The sequence below is a fragment of the Mizuhopecten yessoensis genome, unplaced genomic scaffold (assembly GCF_002113885.1).
Source record: "Mizuhopecten yessoensis strain PY_sf001 unplaced genomic scaffold, ASM211388v2 scaffold7493, whole genome shotgun sequence".
NCBI classification, from domain to species: Eukaryota; Metazoa; Mollusca; class Bivalvia; order Pectinida; family Pectinidae; genus Mizuhopecten; species Mizuhopecten yessoensis.
In genome coordinates, this window is record NW_018407075.1 from 17947 (window position 1) to 40403 (window position 22457).

General features: G+C 38.0%; 1 protein-coding gene and 1 non-coding gene across 3 annotated transcripts in view; one reads left to right on the plus strand and one right to left on the minus strand.

Annotated features, from left to right (window-relative positions):
* LOC110453756 overlaps positions 1–22457 on the minus strand; it is a 37043-nt gene that overhangs the window by 7551 nt on the left and 7035 nt on the right. For both annotated transcript variants that reach the window (XM_021502891.1, XM_021502890.1), the window contains exons 6-20: positions 18043–18392; positions 16548–16633; positions 15237–15326; positions 13374–13496; positions 12120–12242; positions 9599–9673; positions 9003–9127; positions 8118–8204; positions 7630–7719; positions 6971–7099; positions 5966–6164; positions 5207–5350; positions 4326–4411; positions 2963–3033; positions 408–919 (exon numbers count right to left, since the gene is read on the minus strand). In XM_021502891.1, coding sequence (XP_021358566.1) covers positions 408–919; positions 2963–3033; positions 4326–4411; positions 5207–5350; positions 5966–6164; positions 6971–7099; positions 7630–7719; positions 8118–8204; positions 9003–9127; positions 9599–9673; positions 12120–12242; positions 13374–13496; positions 15237–15326; positions 16548–16633; positions 18043–18392 — 2290 coding nt within the window. The remainder of the gene's footprint in view (positions 1–407; positions 920–2962; positions 3034–4325; positions 4412–5206; positions 5351–5965; positions 6165–6970; positions 7100–7629; positions 7720–8117; positions 8205–9002; positions 9128–9598; positions 9674–12119; positions 12243–13373; positions 13497–15236; positions 15327–16547; positions 16634–18042; positions 18393–22457) is intronic.
* Trnas-aga lies at positions 7875–7947 on the plus strand. The gene has a single exon. It is a non-coding gene; the product is annotated as a tRNA-Ser (tRNA).

Genomic DNA, 22457 nt, shown 5'->3' on the forward strand with positions numbered 1-22457 from the left:
TAACAACAGATAGACAACAGGAAAGGATTACAGACAGACACAGAAAGACAAAGTATAACAACAGATAGACAACAGGAAAGGATTACAGACAGACACAGAAAGATGAAGTGTAACAACAGAAAGACAACAGGTAAGGATTACAGACAGACACGGAAAGACAACAAAGTGTAACAACAGATAGACAAAAGATTGCAACAATAGATGACAGAGGCTGACAACAACCAGACATTTTTTTTTCTGGGTGTAATATGATATTGGGAGAAAAATATTTAGTTCTTTCCAATGAGCATTGCTTGAGAATGAATTTAACTTTGAAGTTTCCAGAGACTTAATATAAGAACAAATATTTGATAAACCACATGACCCGAGTAGCCAAATACATGTTGTTACAGTGTATATAATTTTACCTTCAGGAAAAGTATTGGGATCCACTGGAAGTTTGTCAGACTGATTAGAACTTCCTACTGGGGAACTTCCAGGTCGGGAATCTTCTGAATGTGGCCTCTTAGAGGACGACTGGGCAACTGGTGGCATGATCTCAAAGGGTTTCTCTTGTCCACTCCTAGGCATGTTTTCTGCCTTTGACTGTTCTGATAAACGTGTCTCTAATGCAGGTGTTGTTACTGATGATGTCATATTCCTCTGATTAAGTCTGTTGAGCTTTGCAATGTAGTCTTCATCTTCTTTCTCCCCATGGTCCGTCTTCACTTGTTCAGGCTTTTTTGTTTTATCTTTCTCCTCACTTCCTGTGGAACTCTTTGTGTTCTCATTACTTCCTGTGGAACTCTTTGTGTTCTCCTCACTTCCTGTGGAACTCTTTGTGTTCTCACCACTTCCTGTTGCCCCCCATGTGGCTCCACCTGTGGTTCCATCTCCATATGTGGCCTGCATCATATGAGCTAACTGCTCAGATGGATCACTGTAAAATATAATTCAGATCATGATATCAACTTGATATAACTTTGTTGTCTAGATTTACCAGAACCATGCTAATTTATCTTATTGATAACATTATAAAATGTGTTCAGGACATGAATGCCTATTTGGCCCATTGGGTGACCCCTAATTAGCAACAGTGACCTTGGCATTGACCTTGGGACCCTGAAAGATGAACTCCACTGATCGTTAAAAGACTTATACTTTTAATTATGATATTTAATGATAGATTTCTGGTACGGGATTTCATACCTCTACACCAGACTCACTACCTGATAATGGTTATAATAAAAAGGTTTTTGATTGTAACAACACTACAGTTCATAAACCAGCTTTGAAGTTATAAAATAAATCAATATTTTCCCAGTGTTTATCCGGTTCATTTTTGAAACAGTTTAAATTATTAGCACATACTACATTTTCCAGTAGGTTATTCCACATACAATGTATTTGCAGTTCTTAGTAAAAGAAACATGTTTTTCTCTTCATAATTGTACACTGTTGGGTGTATATTTTCAAAGAATTCCCTCTGTTCCTGGATCGATTTGAAACATCATTCCATAACTTCAAACAAGAGGCCCAATGGGCCTGCATCACTCACCTGGTATTAATCTCAAACTTGTAATCTTAAAAGTGGACTAAAATACAGCTACAGGCAGAATATCAGTGTTTGATTCATAAGAACCAATTAAAATATTTAAACATATGAAGCCTGTGACCTTGAATGTTGAACAAGGACATTAAGTTGAAAGTGGGTCAAGGTCATTCATTTGAACAAACTTGGTAGTCCTTCATCTCAGCATGCTACAGGCCCAATATCAGTACCATGGGCCTTTTGGTTATTAAGAAGTGGTTTGAAGGTTTTACGACATTTGACCCCTGTGACCTTGAAAGTGGGTCAAGGTCATTTATTTGAACAAACTTAGTAGCCCTTCATCCCAGCATGCTACAGGCCCAATATCAGAACCATGGGCCTTTTGGTTATTGAGCAGAAGTTGTTTGAAGATTTTACGACATTTGACCCCTGTGACCTTGAAAGTGGGTCAAGGTCATTCATTTGAACAAACTTGTTAGCCCTTCATCCCAGCATGCTACAGGCCCAATATCAGTACCATGGGCCTTTTGGTTATTGAGCAGAAGTTGTTTGAAGATTTTAAGACATTTGACCCATGTCACCTTGAGAGTTGGTCAATGTCATTCATTTGAACAAACTTAGTAGCCCTTCATCCCAGCATGCTACAGGCCCAATATCAGAACCATGGGCCTTTTGGTTATTGAGAAGAAGTTGTTTATAAAGTAAAATATTGACGACGGATGGACGACGGATGGACGATGGATGGACGACGGACGCTGCACCACAGCATAAGCTCACCTGGCCCTTTGGGCCAGGTGAGCTAAAAACCAGTGACATCGCATTCGTTCATCATATCATATCTCCTCACTGTTTCCTGTATGACAGTGTTGGTAAATTTGGGCATTTTAGTCTATCCGGGTATATATGAATGGTTTTTCAATTCAGCGACCAACTTCGCTGCCCTTCTTTGAACTCCTCCAATTTTTTCAATACACTTTGTTTTATATGGAAACCAAATAGCACTCGCGAAATCAAGATGAGTTCTTACAAATGATTTGTATAGCAAGAGTATACAGGACCTTAGTATAAACTTTGATGAAAATTTCTTCAGAAATGAACTCAGCAGCTCGAGCCATGACAATGAATCAGAGAGGACGGGAAGGGATGTGCCACGATACGACAGGAATATCACTATATCTCCCCCTACCCCCACCCATAATAAAATGGCAGGGGCATAAAGCATAATACAAGCAATATTAACTAATACCATTTACAACCAAAACTAAATTGCATACACCTCCACATACAGATTAAGTGTACAAAGTTTTATAGAAATCGATACACAAAGATGGACAGCAAAACCTCATTTGAGCTTTCACCTCAGCTCTATCTGGTAAGTTTAAACCTGGTACTGATATTAGAGTCCAATAAATACATTATGTAGCTACATACCACAAAATGACTTCAAACTTGCCATCACAGCCATAGTTGTGGTCTTTGATCTCTTTGCTTGGCCAGCGCACCTATACAAGTATAAATTCAGACAAATCATGAAATATACCGAAACAAGACAATTGAGAAAAACTAAATCCTATTACAATTAGAGAAATTATGACAGGAGCTTGTCATTACTTAAGACCTGAGCCTGTATGCTTGAAACTTTTATCATACTCAAGCATGGATTATGTCCCCAAGCCAATTTTCTTGTAATTCACTTGAATCATGTCAAACGATAAAAAAGTCAGATAGAAACATTGACAACAGTATTTGGCTCTAGGTCTCTTCAATTTCATTCCAAATCATTGACACAATCAGTTTTAATATAGAGTTATAACCAGAACAAGAAACAACACTCCAGCACATCCATACTTGAGCATGAGAACGGTTTCATGAATACAGGCCCTGGAAAGTCATCCACATGCTGGGTATCAAACAAGTTGACATGAATGACCTAGATATGCATCGGACATGTACACAGCCAGCATGTTCCTTAACAAAGCATCAGTCTCCTCATCTCTAAGATTAGACTTAAAAGTGAAGGGTAATTAAGGATTGACCTTCATTTTGACGGCCTATACGGTAGTATGAACGCAGTTGGCAACGGACATATTCTATGGTGCGCGCTAGCGCTCCATAAAGAATATGTTCGTTTTATATTCATATTTAAAAACATGTTTAAATGCTATACTACGCAGAAAATAGTCGAAGCAGGTTACCACGAAGGTAACTGCGGTAGCCGTGGTTGCTAGGAAAATATAGTTCAAGTGAATCTTCATCGATATATGAGTAAATTTAGAAAATAGGAAGTGAACATTACTTTTTTTTCCTTTCATGGTTTTTAAATTTTAAATTAAGCAATGTGAGAAGCCCTTCAAACTTTTCTATTCATTTACAACGGTCGTCATGTACGCGCATTGACGCACCTCATGGAGTGACGCGGTCAGAATGAAGCCACCATTGTTGACATTACCGCCAAAGAAATTTGAATGTGCGTCCATAGAATAAGAAGTTTGTCAGCATTCTTTTGTTGTAATTAGACATAATGGATCCTGAATATGTTCTATGTATCTAGATGGTGAATGATCCATGCATTGGTTGTCATTGGAGTGTTATCTTGCTGAAGCGTGAACGGCTCCATATTTGAAACAAGTGTTTTTTCACTGCGTATACCCTAATTTATACGCAGTCAGAGTTTACTAAGCTGAAGAAAGGAGACATATAAATATTCAAATTTATACGAATCACACTACCGTAGCTTACTACCCCAGGGTCTGCTGTGGAAGGCTGACTATAAGTGAGGGGTGACTTTACTTACCAGTAATGTCTTGTTTGGGTAGACGTGGATTACACTTCCCATACTGCCATCTCCGCCATCAACATTTCCCTTGTCCCAGTCTGGTCCTACAAATGTTGATGACTGATATCAAATCCTGTTTATTACTGGTGTAACAGGAGGAAGAGAAATGCAATGGCCAGACTGCAGGGACCCTCTGAACGGATGCCCTAACCAATTTAGCTACCTTATCTCTTCAAGTTCCACAACATTTCTTTCTCCAGTTGTTTTGTCTTTGCCCTCGAGGACACAGCTATTTAAAACCCAGATTCGGGGATACCCTTGCCAAAGATTCAACCAGTGCTTGGAAACAAGAGTTGGCAAGTTTGCAAATTTTGTACCAGGAGAAGGAGAAAGGCAACAGCAAATCTTGAAAGTGGAAATCAAACCTGGGACCCTCTAAACTCTAACCCAATTGAGCTACCTAGTCACAGGTGACTGACCTAGTCCAGTTCCGCCACATTGGTATAACAAAATTCCTTACTTGTGTAGTATGTGAAATTATAATGTAATAGGCTAGGGAAAGTGAAAGTACTTGTCAAACTTGGCTTCAAATCAAGAAAACTGATGCTTTAATTGGCAACTATTTTCTTTCTAGTTAGTAATGATCAATGGAGTCCAGCTGATCCACAACAATTTTCCCTCCATTTTGAAATTTATCTAAGAAGACAACACAATTCACAGTCCAATTTTTGTGTATTAATTCCTCAACGTGTAAACACAGTAACCTTCAAGATAGTAATACGACAAATAAGTTGGTCTTCAATTCGCACCAATTTGTACAAGCAAGGGAACATTCAGCTTTCCAATTCCGCAACTTCTTTTATTTTTTTTACTATTTGGGCAGATTTTAAAAGACAAACCTCTTCTGACCATACATCCGACTTGAATGGATTCTCCAGACTTGAGAGTGCGGGGTTCATCAACTGGAATGATGTCATACTTTCCACCTTGACCATAACAGTAACGGTTGCTGTGTCCACTGTCCCACAACACACACAGCCAACCTAAAGGTCAAAAGGTCAAAGGTCATATATACATACCATCCTTATATACCTGCAGGTATTGTTTCGAATCACATACAAGTACAGCTGCTTTTGTGACCTGGAGTTCAAAGGTTGAATAGGATCATATATTATACAATTGTTCATCAACCTGCAGACTCGTATCGGGATTCCATTCCAGGAATCCTCACATTCCGCATTTATATTTTTCACCAAGGTGGCCAGAGTTTGATTCCCTAATCGGACATCAAAAGGTATATGGTCACCTGTCTGACCATGTGGGTTTTCTCCGGGTACTCCTTTTTCCTCTCACAATAAGAACCCCCGTGCGATACCATGCATCCAGGCCAACAAGAGTGATTGATATAAGATGAAATAACTTATTTTATAATTGTTGCAAAATAAATTCAGTTTATATAAAAAAAAAATAGTATTTTAGTACGTGTACCATTATGCACCAGATTTGCACGGAGCTAGGTTCCATTCCAGGAATCTTCACATTTTGAATTAAATTCTGTCGATGACATTTAGTAGCTTTTCAAGAATTTATCCCCCACATGAATAAATAAAATAAAATCCTTCGTTTGCATTATTTGACATCAAATCAGCAATACTTACCGTCAGATTTATGGCTAACGACTGTTCCAGCCATATATGAGTCCTGCTCATCCCAGGACCAGTCTGGCCCTCGTCTGACCCTCGACCCTAAGGGTGGCATGTCATGTTTTAATTCCCGGTGACCTTCATCATTTTCGGAGTCACTCTCAGGCTCTTTCTCAAACTCGTCTTCCTTGTTCAATATCTCTAAAATGTCCTCCTACCAGCAATGAAACAAACCAACATCTAATAGTCCTAGAGAGAACATTTTATTGGAAGCAACTTCAGTTAGAAATACAAATGGGACGTCAACACACACACGTCCTTAAATGACCTTAGCTGTTAATAGGACTTTGAAACAAAATTAAACCAAACAAATGGCCGGGGTTAGACAGATAACTAAACCTAGAAAACAAATCTTCATTAAAAGATATTATATAATAAATAAAGACAGGTGATCTGTTAAAAATTATATTTAAAATATTTCCTAATATTTTAAGAGCCTCACCCCGGACATTATAGTATATGATATATTTTTGGGAGGTATGGTATTCTAGTGGTAGGACGCTGGGCTCATGAAGGGTTGCAGGTTCGAGTCATGTCATGGCACTGTGTTGTATCTTTGAACAAGATACTTAACTCTGCTTGTTCCAGTCTACTCATGATCAGGTGTAAATGAGTATGTGGTTGGGCAGTGCTGGAATTGTTGAATGCTAGCTGTGAGTGCCGAAATGGTAGCACTGGCTGTATGCTTCCCAGGGAGTTGAGAAAGATGTTGGCCGGTTGCAAAGGCCCTATAACCATAGATAATAATTTGTGAACCCCTTTGAGACGACCTACGAACTAGGTTGTGATGAAGCTGTATAAAAGAACATAGAATTATCATTATTATCATTATTAACAGTCAAATCAAAGAAGTAGGGACCACCCAAGGGAAAGGTCTCCTTAGTGATAAATGGGTTGTTGCTATCATTACCTACCTCATCCTCATTTTTTGACAAATGGGTTGTTGCTATAGTTACCTACCTCATCCTCTTTTGTGATAAATGGGTCATTTCTAGCCACATTTTCTAAGATGTGTTTGTTGGCATTTTCGTCTTTAAGATGACCACCTGTTGCTTTCTTTATGATTGGAATCAGCCTCGCAGCAAAAGGCTGTATACAAATGATGAAATAAGGAGTTTTATAATGTTATTTACATTGCAGCAAGATGATTCATGACTACTACCTGGTTATAACTAAAAAACAGTTTAATAAATGGCATATTACATACATATATATTAAATTTCATATAATTTGATATCTTACATCAACTAATTAAAGATAAACCAGAATGTTGTCAGTAATACAATGTAAAAGCTTCAGTAGGCCTCTAGGGTGCAACAAGATATGTACAGACAGGAACCTGATTCAAGAAAACCTTAATACTTCGCCAAGGATTTACTGGGAGGGCTGAGGATACTCAAGGAATTCAAACCTCCTTCCATTTCACCAACTCACACCATTATAATGCACTAAAAATAACTCACTCCCAAACCCCTTCAAACATATAACTCTTTCCCTTAATTATAATAAGAAAGCGTTACTGAGTTTCATTGTTCCCATATGACTTCTCCATCCCCTTCCCCACCCCCATATATATTTCTATCCTCCTTATCCACACACACAGTGCCTAATTTACTTACGAAGTTTTTACTGTGTCTGATGGCCCTGTCTAACTGCTCCATCGGATACATCTTCCCACCTGTCATCTCTGCTATCTGCTCCATGTACCTCTGTAAGTGAAGAAGTTTGTCTGTGAAGTGGATGCCAGTACGTTTTTTTTCCCATCTATTTGTTAAGTGTACAAAAAGTTCCAATTCCTCTATGAAGTACCTAGTATATGTTAGTCATCCATGTGTAGCGGAACTTAACTGGGTCGACTGTTGGTGACCAGGTGGCTCAATTGGTAGAGCGTCTGTCTAGAGTTCGGAGGGTCCCGGGTTCGAACCCCGGTCCGGTCGTGCATTTTTCCACATGCTGTTATACACATAGAAACAATAAACAACCTGGCCCCTATTTGACAGACTCATTATGATAAAAATATATTTATGAAAACAGAAGATTAATGATACTGTCAATATCAATTCTAGTACTTCTCAATTCACTGAAGCTCTTAACACATTATACTCACGGAGTAAAAATTTCCAATTGGTACATAGGACACGGACAATTTCCTTTTCCTAATGTCCTCGGCCACACCCATCATATTGGCATTCACCTGCAAGAAGTCAACATCTTCAATTCAACTTAAAAATTTTGAAAGCTAAAGAATAGTGTACTTATAAAATTTTCTTAAGCCATGGCCAGTCTTCTGCTATTTCTATCATGAAAGAAAATTAAATGCCAAATGGGACTTGCACTGTTCATCTGTCATTTTGTTATCTTAACCTCTATCCCTAGGGGATCTTCGCTCTTCATTTAAACAAATGTTGAACCCCAGGTCCCAAAGATGAAGTGCTTTGAATCAAATTTGGTTTAGATCTGTACATTGTTATAGGGTAGGAATCTCAATGATTTCAATTTTATGACACGTGGAGCCAGACCCCTGGGCTAATTCTGTCAGCACTAACCCTCTGACCCAAGGGGACTACAACCTCAACACAACCTCAATTTAAACAATGTTGTACATGTATATAAATATGTCTGATTTTAATTTGACTGTAAACCAGCTTAATAAGTCCCCCTCCGGTTCCTAGGGGTGGGGGTGGGGTGGGGTGGGGGATGGGGGTCCATCCTTTTATCAGTCCGTCCTTACATCCGAGAAAAATGTCCGGGATATATCTTTAATATTATTTCACCTGGAGTAACCAGATTTGGTGTACAAGGACATCTTGGGATGGCGGAGTGCAAGAAGTAGGACACATATGACCTCCCTGTGACCTATGCTTCCTGACATAAGTGTACTGTATGTTAAATATAGAAATCATTACTGGTGGGGACTAGTACTATGGATTGCCTTGCAATACTTTGCCTTGTTTATTGAAGTTTGACCTGTAACTTGGAACAATGACAATACCTCATAAGAAAAGTCCCCATCAAGAGGAACATCCTCCCCAATAAGTCTTGACTCAAGTGTAGCACGGCCGTCAGTGAAGATGATGATTCGGGGCTGGTGAACATACCCAGCAGTTACTCCAAGTACTACACAAAACAATATTCAAAAGATCTGTATAGTTAAACATAGGCTAAAAATACAGTCAAGAGGTCCAAAGGACTTGTATAGCCAATATATGTTATTCGATAGAAGAGGTCCAACGGGCTTGTAAAATAAAGCATATGTTATTCAATAGAAGAGGTTCAAAGGTCTTGTTTAATCAATATAGGTTCTTCAAAACAATTAGTTCAAAGGGCTTGTATAATCCATATATGTTATCCAAGAAAAGAGGTTCAAAGGGCTTGTATATTCAAGAAAAGAGGTTCAAAGGACATGTTTAGTCAATATAGCTTATTCAAATGAAGAGGTACAAAGGGCTTATATAGTCAATATATGTTATCCAAGGAAAGAGGTTCAAAGGGCTTGTAAAATCAATATAGGTTATTCAAGTGATAGTGTTATAGCAATAGGATTATATATAAGAGCATTGTAGTAAATGTGTAGCCATGCCTACTCACTGGGACTGACAGTGGCAGCTGTACACATAAGGAGACCAGCAGCTAGTGGACTGGTGCCCCCGGTGGTCAGGTTCCCTGAGAGAGGAAGCAACAGAATTAGTTATTTTATTATATAGGATCTTACATGAGTTTCCATTTCATATGAGATTTATGAAACGAGTCTAAGAATTTTTCAATTTATCGAGCCTCTGGCGAGCTAAAATGAAAAATTTGTGACAAGTTTCATTAATTTCATATGAAATGAAAACAAGTGTAATATCCTTTTTATTACATAATCAAGATTTGTGGCATTTATTCGTGTAAAACGACAATTTTCATGCAACCTTGAAATGTACAAAGTCACCATTTTGACTCCAGTGCATAAATCTATGTCGTCATGTACTTGTCCTAGCGTGACGTCACAATTGAAACAATTAAAACTTACAACCAATCACAGGGCTGATAGGTCATATTACATGGGTATATTCACTGGATAACATAATACATTATGTGATAAACAGAAACCTCCCCTCAACTTCTGTTTAGAAATAAATACAGCACAGTGAGGGTAGGATACGGTCTTTAATCAGATTACTCGAGCTGTTAGAGTGATGGTTAATGAACCTGAAGTTCAGGGTTCAAACCTGTGAATTTTTACACTCAGAACTCTGTTCTTGATTTATGATTTGTTTATTTCATCTTTATTATTTCTGATGAAAGTCTCACATGGTAAAGGTGATTTTTTAATATGATTTAACAAGGCTTAGTCATGCCGGAAAAAAAACCCAGTATAGTTACAGTTTTTGACAGTGGTAAGGGTATTCCTTCGATCATACCAACATATTGAGATTAATGTTTATGATGATATTTTTAATCATATCATACACTGTATCATTATTATAATTGCTTTCTTAATAGCCAATTAACACAGTAAAGTCAAAAGGCCAAAAAAAGGTTGATAAACCATGTTAAAGGATTTGACATGAAACAACTAGGATCGTAAAAGACAAATGTCAACTTGACATGTACCTTTCATGGTACACACAAGTATGAAATATGGAATCGTAAAGTTCTTGTAATAAGTCATTATTTTTTCAATACTTCCACTAGGAATCAAACCCATGACCCCTGGTTTACTAGTCTTATGTTTTACCAAATTTAAAAAGATAAATTCTTCCCAGCCGAGTCGGTAGGAGTGGCTAATATTTTGTACCAGTTTGAGTCGGTAGGAGTGGCTAGTATTTTGTACCTGTTTGAGTCGGTAGGAGTGGCTAGTATTTTGTACCAGTTTGAGTTGGTAGGAGTGACTAGTATTTTGTACCAGTTTGAGTCGGTAGGAGTGGCTAGTATTTTGTACCAGTTTGAGTCGGTAGGAGTGGCTAATATTTTGTACCAGTTTGAGTCGGTAGGAGTGGCTAATATTTTGTACCAGTTTCTGAATATTCCAGTAGTCATATCGATCCTCATGAAAGTATCGATCAGTATTTTCCGTCAATATTGCCCGTGTCCCTACGTGGGTGCCAATGTCATAGAGGAAAATTACTTTTTTCAATGCCTCCGCTAGGAGTCGAACCTGGGACCTCTGGTGTACTAGTCTCAAGCCCTACCTAATGAGCTAAAGAGAGATTCTTCCAAGCTGAGTTGGTAGGAAGCGCCTAGTATTTTGTGCAGTTATTGGATCGAACAACGTTACACAAAGTGCGGTGCGATGATGATTTCATTTTTTACATTTCGTAACATAGATTAACCAATCTTACCATATCACACCTATGTGTGCGTTTTATCACGCAACGAGGCGATCAACGATTAAATCGTACAGTTGTGCGCACTATGTGTGGGTGACCTGCGCACAATTGAAGCCTCACCGTGTGCGCAAAGTCATTTTGGTTCATTGTGCTATCACACTACAGATGTATACGGGTGACATATTCTTAGACTCTGAAAAGATCTGTCTGATATAATGGCTATGTGGTTTCTAATTCAATTAATTTCTAATACTTTTCTTCAGGTTGGTAAATATCTATTGTATATAGGTTCGCATAGCACAATCAGTAAAATGTTTGTGTGTGACATACAATTCATATAGCACAACCAGTGAAATGTTCGTGTTTGATATACGGTTCATATAGCACAACCAGTGAAATGTTTGTGTGTGACATAAGGTTCACATAGCACAACCAGTGAAATGTTTGTGTGTGACATGAGGTTCATATAGCACATGTACAATCAGTGAAATGTGTTTGTGTGATGTTTTGAATGATATTGTACTCTGTCACCTTCGATTCATCAGACAAATTTAATACATTATTTCTAATCAAGCAAAGGAATAGAAAAATGTAATATTAAATTCTGCTAGTTGTCATATTCAATCACTTACTTATAAAAAAAGAAAAAATGAAGATAAAAGATGCGAATAACATTTAAACTACATTTTGTAAGATTACAGATGCAAGTTATATTTCAATTTGAGAAAAATATTGAGTCACAATACTCCTACATAAATACTGACAAACTCAGAGAACTGAAAGTCTAGGCTACTTACTGACTGCTTCACGGAGAATTGATAACTCGTTAGTAAGGTGCTGAAGTACTGCTGTCTGGTGACCAAACGTCACGATCGCAAGATTTATATGCAGTCCCAAAGACATGCGCATGTTCTCCACTCCTGTGAACCAATCATGAATCAGATAAAATAAAGCAACCAATTGTTTTCCGGATATATAAAGCATAAGATTATATTATAAGTGTATTGATAGATGAGGCTAGCACCTGTGACTGAGGTAGATACAAAAGAACATATCATTGTACTGCAACATCGTGAAATAGATATAATAAGCATATGTTTGTATGGTGAAATTAAAAACAAGAGGCCCAAGGGCCTTAGCGGTCACCTGAGTTATATCATAGGTACTGGTAGCTTTATTTTATTGTTTAGATGTGATGTGGAAATCAGCATGTAAACTAAGTGAAATACAATACTTGTCATGTCATCAAAGGATAAGAATTTGAAAATATTTGTAAATGTTCCCTTTGGGGCCCCGCTCTAACCCCTGGGGATGGGGCAGGAATTCCAAGTTTACAATGTGATACCGTCATCCACCAAAGATGATTCTGACCAAGTAAAAATAATTTCCAACAGAAAATTGTCAAAATATACCCAAAAGTGTTGTTTCCCTATATAAACTATAGTAAACTTTACCCCCTCCCCAAGGGAGAACGGATAGCTCGGGGGTCCTGAAATTTACAATTTAAATAAAGCCCCTGATGATCTTTCCATCCATGCAGAGAAAATGACTGTAATACCTCTGAGTCTGGAGAAGAAGATTTTTGAAATATTGGTTAATTTTCCCTTTTGGGCCCCGCCTTGGCCCCTAGGGTTGGGGTAGGAATCCCAATTTTACAATTTGGTAGCCTCATCTACCAAGGATGATTCTGACCAAGTTTGAACAAATTCCATCCACTGGTTCTTGAGAAGAAGTTGATGATGTAAAAAGTTTACGCACGACGCACGACGGACGACGGACGGACGGACGGACGGAAAGTGATTGGAATAGGTCACTTGAGCAAAGCTCAGGTGACCTAAAAATGGAGCATGTTGGTTTGTATTATCAGGCTAAAGTAACCTTCCTTCGCTTAGAATACTATTTTAACATTTTCATTCTCACCTTCATTATATATTGCAATATTATACCCAGACATATGTTATTATAAATATTTCCAAGTAATCTTCATTCAGATGGGGAAATATTAATCACAGAAAATTTAATGTAGGAAGGCGATCTACAGGAATACTAACCATCAATATATCTGAGTACACCTTGGACCATATTGAGGAAGGGTGGTCCCTCCATACTCTGGGAGATGTCGAGACACAGAACAACATTTGGGCCACGCCCCCTGGGACTTGCTGACTCGGCAGCTGAAGAAGAATAAACAGCTCTTATAGTCAAGGTAAGAATAAACCAATAACAAAGAGTGAGTTAGCACAAGATTTTAGAAACATCCAATTACAAAAGGAGACAGAACCAGATTATGAGAAGTTCTTTTTACACAACCAATAAGATTTTCTATGTGACGTTTTGATGACTAGTATGATATGTACACTGTCACCTTCATCAGACAAAAGACCAGTGAAGTGTATGCACACAAAGGTGTAAAATGTGTACAAGTTGTCCACAAAATTGAGTCAATTCGGCTACGCTGTAACTGTATGTAAAAAAGTTGTTATATATGTACTGAAATGACTCGATTTGGCTATATACGCTTTGTTTAATACTTGGTCATAGATGTGCGAGAGTCTTTCAGCCCCCTCATCCCGATTTAGAACTGGTCCACTGCGGCGTATCCAGATGGCGTCCTTTATCTGCCACTTGAACTGATTGCTCTCTCTGTCCAAAACTTTGGAGTTATCCCAGTCAATCACATGATTTTTCTGTGTCGCATGGTCTGTGATTCCCGATTTATTTATCTGGGACTCCAACTGCTTCCTTTCTGATCTGGTGAATTTCCTACCTGGTTCGGTTTCCGTATTTTTCCGGTGTTCACCATGGCCTACCCCAAATCGCCTTCTAGTCTCTCCAATATACGATGCGTTGCAGTTTTTGCATCCAATTTTGTATACGTATTCTGGGACATTCTCTTTAGGTGTTTTTTCCTTAGGGTGTACTAGGATATTGCGAAGCGTCTTGTGGGGCTCCATGGCTGTTGCTATGCCATGACCGCGACATATCCTCCTGATGGTTTCGGATATACCCTTTATGTACGGGATGACGACTTGACCTTTGCTTTTGTTCTTATCCTTCATTGGCCTTTTCTTGTTCTTTTCCTTACTTTGACACTGTTTTGTTCCCGTTTTAGGGCCCATTCCAGATATGCACATGTTCTCATTGCCCTAGCGATGTGATTCTGCTTTTGTGTTTTGTCCTGTGACTATTGTATCACATCTGTTGAGCAATGTGCGTACGACGCCTACCTTCTGGTGCAAAGGATAGTGAGATTTGAAGTTCAGGTATTGGTTCGTATGGGTTGGTCTGCAGCTGTTCATATGTCTTGTTGTCCTGTAGCATTGTAATGACCTTTAAAATCTTATTGGTTGTGTAAAAAGAACTCATAATCCATACTTACCAACCTGAAGAAAATGTTTAGAAAGAGACAGAACCAGGTTTTAAAATAGTCCAATCACAAGACATTAAATAATCTATTTTTAATGAATTGAAATATTATACAACCAATGTTGTATAAGGTCTCTCATGTAATTTCCAGCACATATTAAACCTGAAATTCTCTAGAGTTATCTTCATCACTTATTAGAATATATTTCTCTGAATGTATTTTAAATCTTTCCAAATTTTACTCCTCATAACAAACATAACTGTTTTAGACAGATACATGTATACAGCCATGAAAATTACAAATTTTCAAAAACATATTCAATATTTCCATGATGAAAACAGTTTTTATTCAATCCCTGAATATTTAAGTATCGTGTGTGATCTTATGTAATGATGAAATTCCATTTCTTACAAAAAATACTAAATTATAAGACCTGTAGGTTTTGACATCCTGTCTAATATGACCTGTATCTGATAGCTCACTGCAGGGTGTCGGATTAGACAGGGTTCATTGTAACTTCATTGGAATCTTGTGTGTGTTTGTTTACCTTTGACAATTTCCATGTTGGCCTCCTGAATCCAGCTATTTAGGTCCATATCATAGGGCCTGGGAACACTGCTTGTTTCTTTTGTCATGTCTACCAATGAATACATTAAAAATTGTTTTAAATTAAAGGGATATTTCACCTGACTGAGATATGAATCTGCTTTCCATGAGAGCTCTAGCCACTAAGAAACCTAAAACATATCTAAGACATAACATATGCTTCACACAAACAGTTCTATAATGCGACAAGTTTTCAAAACAAAAAAAGATTTGCACTGCTGGTCTTCATAACATAAGTATCATAACTAGTCCAAATGGTTCTTAGGATATTGTTGTTTGAAGTTTTAAACATATTTGACCCCTGTGAACTTAAAAGTAGGTCAAGCTCATTTTCATTCACAAACTTTGTTGTATGCCCTCATAGGATGGTACTGGCCAAATTGAATGACCCTAGGCCTTTCAGATCTTCAGTGATCTTGAAAGTGGGTCAAGCTCATTTTCATTTGCAAACTTCGTCAAGCTCCATCATAGGATGCTACTGGCCAAATATCATGACACTAGGCCTTTCAGATCTTTGGAAGAAGTCGTTTGAAGGTTTAGACCTATTTGACCCCTGTGACCTTCAAAGTAGGTCAATGTCATTTTCGTTTGCAAACTTTGTCAGGCTCTTAAGAATGAAGCTTTCAGCTAAATATCATGACTTTAGGCCTGTACTTTATTCAGAAGAAGTCGTTTGATGTGTTTGACATATTTGACCCATATGACCTTGAAAGTAGGTCAATGTCATTTTCATTTGCAAACTTTGTCGGGCTCTTTCCAAGGCAGCTACTAGCCAAATTTGAAGACTCTATACCTTTAAGTTCTTCAGAAGATGCTTGAAGCATTTGACTCCTGTGACCTTGAACGAAGGTCAAGGTCATTTTCATTTGCAAACTTTGTCGGGCTTTTCCAAGGAAGATACCAGCCAAATTTGAAGATTCTGTACCTTTCAGTTCTTCAGAAGAAGTTGTTGAAAGGAAAAGTTGATTGACAACAGACGCCGGACGGACGACGGACACCGCGCCATGACATAAGCTCACTAGCCCTTCGGGCAGGTGAGCTAAAAATGGATTTGGTAAATTATGTCAAGGTTATGTAAGGAACAGACACAGTGGGGTAGAAAATCTTACCTGTGACATATGTCAAGGTTGTTCAAGGAACCTAGGAAGGGAGGTATGTGTCTTTGCTGTGTCTATTGTCAAGGTTGTATCAGAAAACTAGGGTAGACAACTCATCTTTCACTTCAGTTAAAGTTGTATAAAGAATAACTTACCTGTGACTTCCCTCAAAGTGTTCCTGAATTCGTTTTGGATTGGAACTTGTTTCCCTGATGTTTTCCTAGGTTTTGGTTCTCTGGTTCTAAAACAAGCAGATCATTACTCGTATTACCTGTATTTAACTTTGATACAATAGCCAGTAGATAGTCCTACGATATACTGTATAGCAGGAAATTTCTGCGGGATGTTATTTTTGTGATATCGTGGGTCAATAAAGTGAACATGAAAACATGATCAGCTGAAAAATATGACGAAGTGTAAAAAATTGAGCCGCGATAATAAACTTCATAATCATAATGTCGTCCAGAATAGCGGTAATATGGTTATAATGATCCACATACATCAGGAGCAGTAATACAATGTACAATTATGTTTAAGCCCGCGTAAATAATCTGTTATACAGTATATTGATAAAGTAAAAGATTCAGACTTCAATGAATAAAATGTTTTAATACACTCTGATCTGCTAGAGGTACATTCTGATTAGAATTTGTATATATAGTCTTTCTTTGGTAGAGACTACTCTGGTATCGGTACATGGATTAATCCTGAAGTCCTACTTTGGTATCGGTACATTGATTAACTCATAAGTCTTACTTTGGTATTGGTACATTGATTAATCCTTATGTCTTACTGTGGTATTGGTACATGGATTAACTCACAAGTCTTACTTTGGTATTGGTACATTGATTCACTCATAAGTCTTACTTTGGTATTGGTACATTGATTCACTCATAAGTCTTACTTTGGTATTGGTACATGGATTAACTCATAAGTCTTACTTTGGTATTGGTACATTGATTAATCCTTATGTCTTACTTTGGTATTGGTACATGGATTAACTCACAAGTCCTACTTTGGTATTGGTACATGGATTAACTCATAAGTCTTACTTTGGTATCGGTACATCGATTAACTCACAAGTCTTACTTTGGTATTTATATTGGTACATGGATTAACTCATAAGTCTTACTTTGGTATTGGTACATTGATTCACTCATAAGTCCTACTTTGGTATTGGTACATTGATTCACTCATAAGTCTTACTTTGGTATTGGTACATTGATTAACTCATAAGTCTTACTTTGGTATTGGTACATTGATTAACTCATAAGTCTTACTTTGGTATTGGTACATTGATTAACTCATAAGTCTTACTTTGGTATTGGTACATTGATTAACTCATAAGTCTTACTTTGGTATTGGTACATTGATTAACTCATAAGTCTTACTTTGGTATTGGTACATTGATTAACTCATAAGTCTTACTTTGGTATTGGTACATTGATTAACTCATAAGTCTTACTTTGGTATTGGTACATTGATTAACTCATAAGTCTTACTTTGGTATTGGTACATTGATTAACTCATAAGTCTTACTTTGGTATTGGTACATTGATTAACTCATAAGTCTTACTTTGGTATTGGTACATTGATTAACTCATAAGTCTTACTTTGGTATTGGTACATTGATTAACTCATAAGTCTTACTTTGGTATTGGTACATTAGCTTCACTTTTCTTTGTCTCATCTGCATCCTTTCTTCGTTGGTCTGCCTTATCCTTTCCAACATTATGTGACCTTTGACTGTTTTGATGTTTTGGCCCAGTATTTGAGGAATCTGCAGCAGATTTTTTTGAACTCCCTGTCATCGTTGTTTTAGTTCTTTCCCTCATGGCTCTCCTTAACACTTTCGATGATGGTGGCTCTGAACAGTCGGCCCGATTGTCAGTTCCGGTTGTGGCCTTGGTGCCACGGTAACCGACCTGCTGCTTGATAGGAATGACTGCCTTTACTTGGTCAGTCAGGGGTTTGGGCAATTTATATTTTTGTTCAGAGTCCTGAATGAAAAAAATATAGGATTAAAAACACTTTACAAATATAACCTAGATAGATATTGAAACATGTATCAAGTCTACGGTAATCATCAACACATGTTTTTAAGTTAACCACAAACATGGACACATGTATCTAATATACCACAAACATGGATACATGTATCTAATATACCACAAACATGGATACATGTATCTAATATACCCCAAACATGGATACATGTATCAAGTCTACCCCAAACATGGATACATGTATCTAATATACCACAAACATGGACACATGTATCAAGTCTACCACAAACATGGATACATGAATCTAATATACCACAAACATGGATACATGTATCCAGTCTATCACAAACATGGACACATGTATCCAGTCTATCACAAACATGGATACATGTATCTAGTCTACCTCAAACATGGATACATGTATCTAGTCTACCTCAAACATGGATACATGTATCTAGTCTACCTCAAACATGGATACATGTGTCTAGTCTACCTCAAACATGGATACATGTGTCAAGTCTATCACAAACATGGATACATGTATCTAGTCTACCTCAAACATGGATACATGTGTCTAGTCTACCTCAAACATGGATACATGTGTCAAGTCTATCACAAACATGGATACATGTATCTAGTCTACCTCAAACATGGATACATGTGTCTAGTCTACCTCAAACATGGATACATGTGTCAAGTCTATCACAAACATGGATACATGTATCTAGTCTACCTCAAACATGGATACATGTGTCTAGTCTACCTCAAACATGGATACATGTGTCAAGTCTATCACAAACATGGATACATGTATCTAGTCTACCTCAAACATGGATACATGTGTCTAGTCTACCTCAAACATGGATACATGTGTCAAGTCTATCACAAACATGGATACATGTATCTAGTCTACCTCAAACATGGATACATGTGTCTAGTCTACCTCAAACATGGATACATGTGTCAAGTCTATCACAAACATGGATACATGTATCTAGTCTACCTCAAACATGGATACATGTGTCTAGTCTACCTCAAACATGGATACATGTGTCAAGTCTATCACAAACATGGATACATGTATCTAGTCTACCTCAAACATGGATACATGTGTCTAGTCTACCTCAAACATGGATACATGTGTCAAGTCTATCACAAACATGGATACATGTATCTAGTCTACCTCAAACATGGATACATGTGTCTAGTCTACCTCAAACATGGATACATGTGTCAAGTCTATCACAAACATGGATACATGTATCTAGTCTACCTCAAACATGGATACATGTGTCTAGTCTACCTCAAACATGGATACATGTGTCAAGTCTATCACAAACATGGATACATGTATCTAGTCTACCTCAAACATGGATACATGTGTCTAGTCTACCTCAAACATGGATACATGTGTCAAGTCTATCACAAACATGGATACATGTATCTAGTCTACCTCAAACATGGATACATGTGTCTAGTCTACCTCAAACATGGATACATGTGTCAAGTCTATCACAAACATGGATACATGTATCTAGTCTACCTCAAACATGGATACATGTGTCTAGTCTACCTCAAACATGGATACATGTGTCAAGTCTATCACAAACATGGATACATGTATCTAGTCTACCTCAAACATGGATACATGTGTCTAGTCTACCTCAAACATGGATACATGTGTCAAGTCTATCACAAACATGGATACATGTATCTAGTCTACCTCAAACATGGATACATGTGTCTAGTCTACCTCAAACATGGATACATGTGTCAAGTCTATCACAAACATGGATACATGTATCTAGTCTACCTCAAACATGGATACATGTGTCTAGTCTACCTCAAACATGGATACATGTGTCAAGTCTATCACAAACATGGATACATGTATCTAGTCTACCTCAAACATGGATACATGTGTCAAGTCTACCCCAAACATGGATACATGTGTCTAGTCTACCTCAAACATGGATATGTGTAGCTAGTCTACCTCAAACATGGACACATGTATAGTAGCCTAACACAAACATGGATACATGTATCTAGTCTACCTCAAACATGGATACATGTGTCTAGTCTACCTCAAACATGGATACATGTGTCAAGTCTACCACAAACATTGATACATGTATCCAGTCTACCTCAAACATGGATACATGTATCTAGTCTACCTCAAATATGGATACATGTGTCAAGTCTATCACAAAGATGGATACATGTATCTAGTCTGCCTCAAACATGGACACATGAATAGTAGCCTAACACAAACATGGATACATATATCAAGTCTACCTCAAACATGGCCACATTTATCCAGTCTGTCACAAACATTTACACATGTTTCCAGTCTATCACAAACATGGACACATGCATCCAGTCTAACATGTATCTAGTCTACCACAAACATGGATACATATATCAAGTCTACCTCAAACATGGAGACATGTGTCAAGTCTACCACAAACATGGATACATGTGTCTAGTCTACCTCAAACATGGACACATGTATCCAGTCTATCACAACCATGTACACATGTATCCAGCCTACGGCAAAGATGGACACATATATCTTGTCTACCACAAACATGGACACATGCATCCAGTCTAACATGTATCTAGTCTACCACAAACATGGACACATGTATCTAGTCTACCTCAAACATGGATACATGTATCTAGTCTACCTCAAACCTGGACACATGTATCCAGTCTATCACAACCATGTACACATGTATCCAGCCTACGGCAAAGATGGACACATGTCTCCAGCCTATCAAAAACATGGACACATGTATCCTGTCTACCACAAACATGGACACATGTATCCAGTCTACCACAAACATGGACACATGATTCACTTTTGATGACGTCACAATTACATGTATCCAGTCTATGGCAAACATGGACACATGTATCCTGTCTACCACAAACATGGACACATGTATCCAGTCTACCACAAACATGGACACATGTATCCTGTCTTCCCCAAACATGGACACATGTATCCAGTCTACGGCAAACATGGACACATGTATCCTGTCTACCACAAACATGGACACATGTATCCAGTCTACCACAAACATGGACACATGTATCCTGTCTTCCCCAAACATGGACACATGTATCCAGTCTACGGCAAACATGGACACATGTATCTAGTCTGTCACAAACATGGACACATGTATCCAGCCTACGGCAAACATGAACACATGTATCCAGTCTATCACAAACATGGACACATGTATCCAGTCTACGGCAAACATGGACACATGTATCCTGTCTACCACAAACATGGACACATGTATCCTGTCTTCCCCAAACATGGACACATGTATCCAGTCTACGGCAAACATGGACACATGTATCTATTCTGTCACAAACATGGACACATGTATCCAGCCTACGGCAAACATCGACACATTTATCCAGTCTACAGCAAACATGGACTAACAGAATCTTCCCCTACCTTGAGGGTGTGACAAGAGAAATCTCCAACCCGAGTGGTGATGTTTTTTGGTTGTCTAACCTGAGGCTTTGCCGAGGGTTAGACAACCAAAAAATCACCCGACGATTGGAGATTTATCGTTTACACCCTCAAGGTAGGGGATGATTATTTTTCTCCCATCCTATTATTTCAGTCACAGCTCCACTGAAAGCAGTTTGCCATGTTTGTAAACAAAAATACATGTGGGGTATGCATATCGTCATTCACTTTTGATGACGTCACAATTACCGATGACGCATTTTAATGACGTCACAATTGAACACATGCTAATCGGCACGAGGCTATCTCCCCCTAGGGGGTGACAAGCTGATCTTTCCCGGCTAAAACGGGAGATACACCTGTGAAGGGTGGGGGAAATATGTATCCAGCCCAACACAAACATGGACACATATATCCAGCCTAATACAAACATGGATATGTGTTTTTAATTTTACTACAATTATGGACACATGTATAGTAAACTAACACAAACATGAACACATCTATCCAGTCTACTACGACAATAGAAACAGTCTAAAAACAGACTACCACAACCAGTAATAAGGAAATCC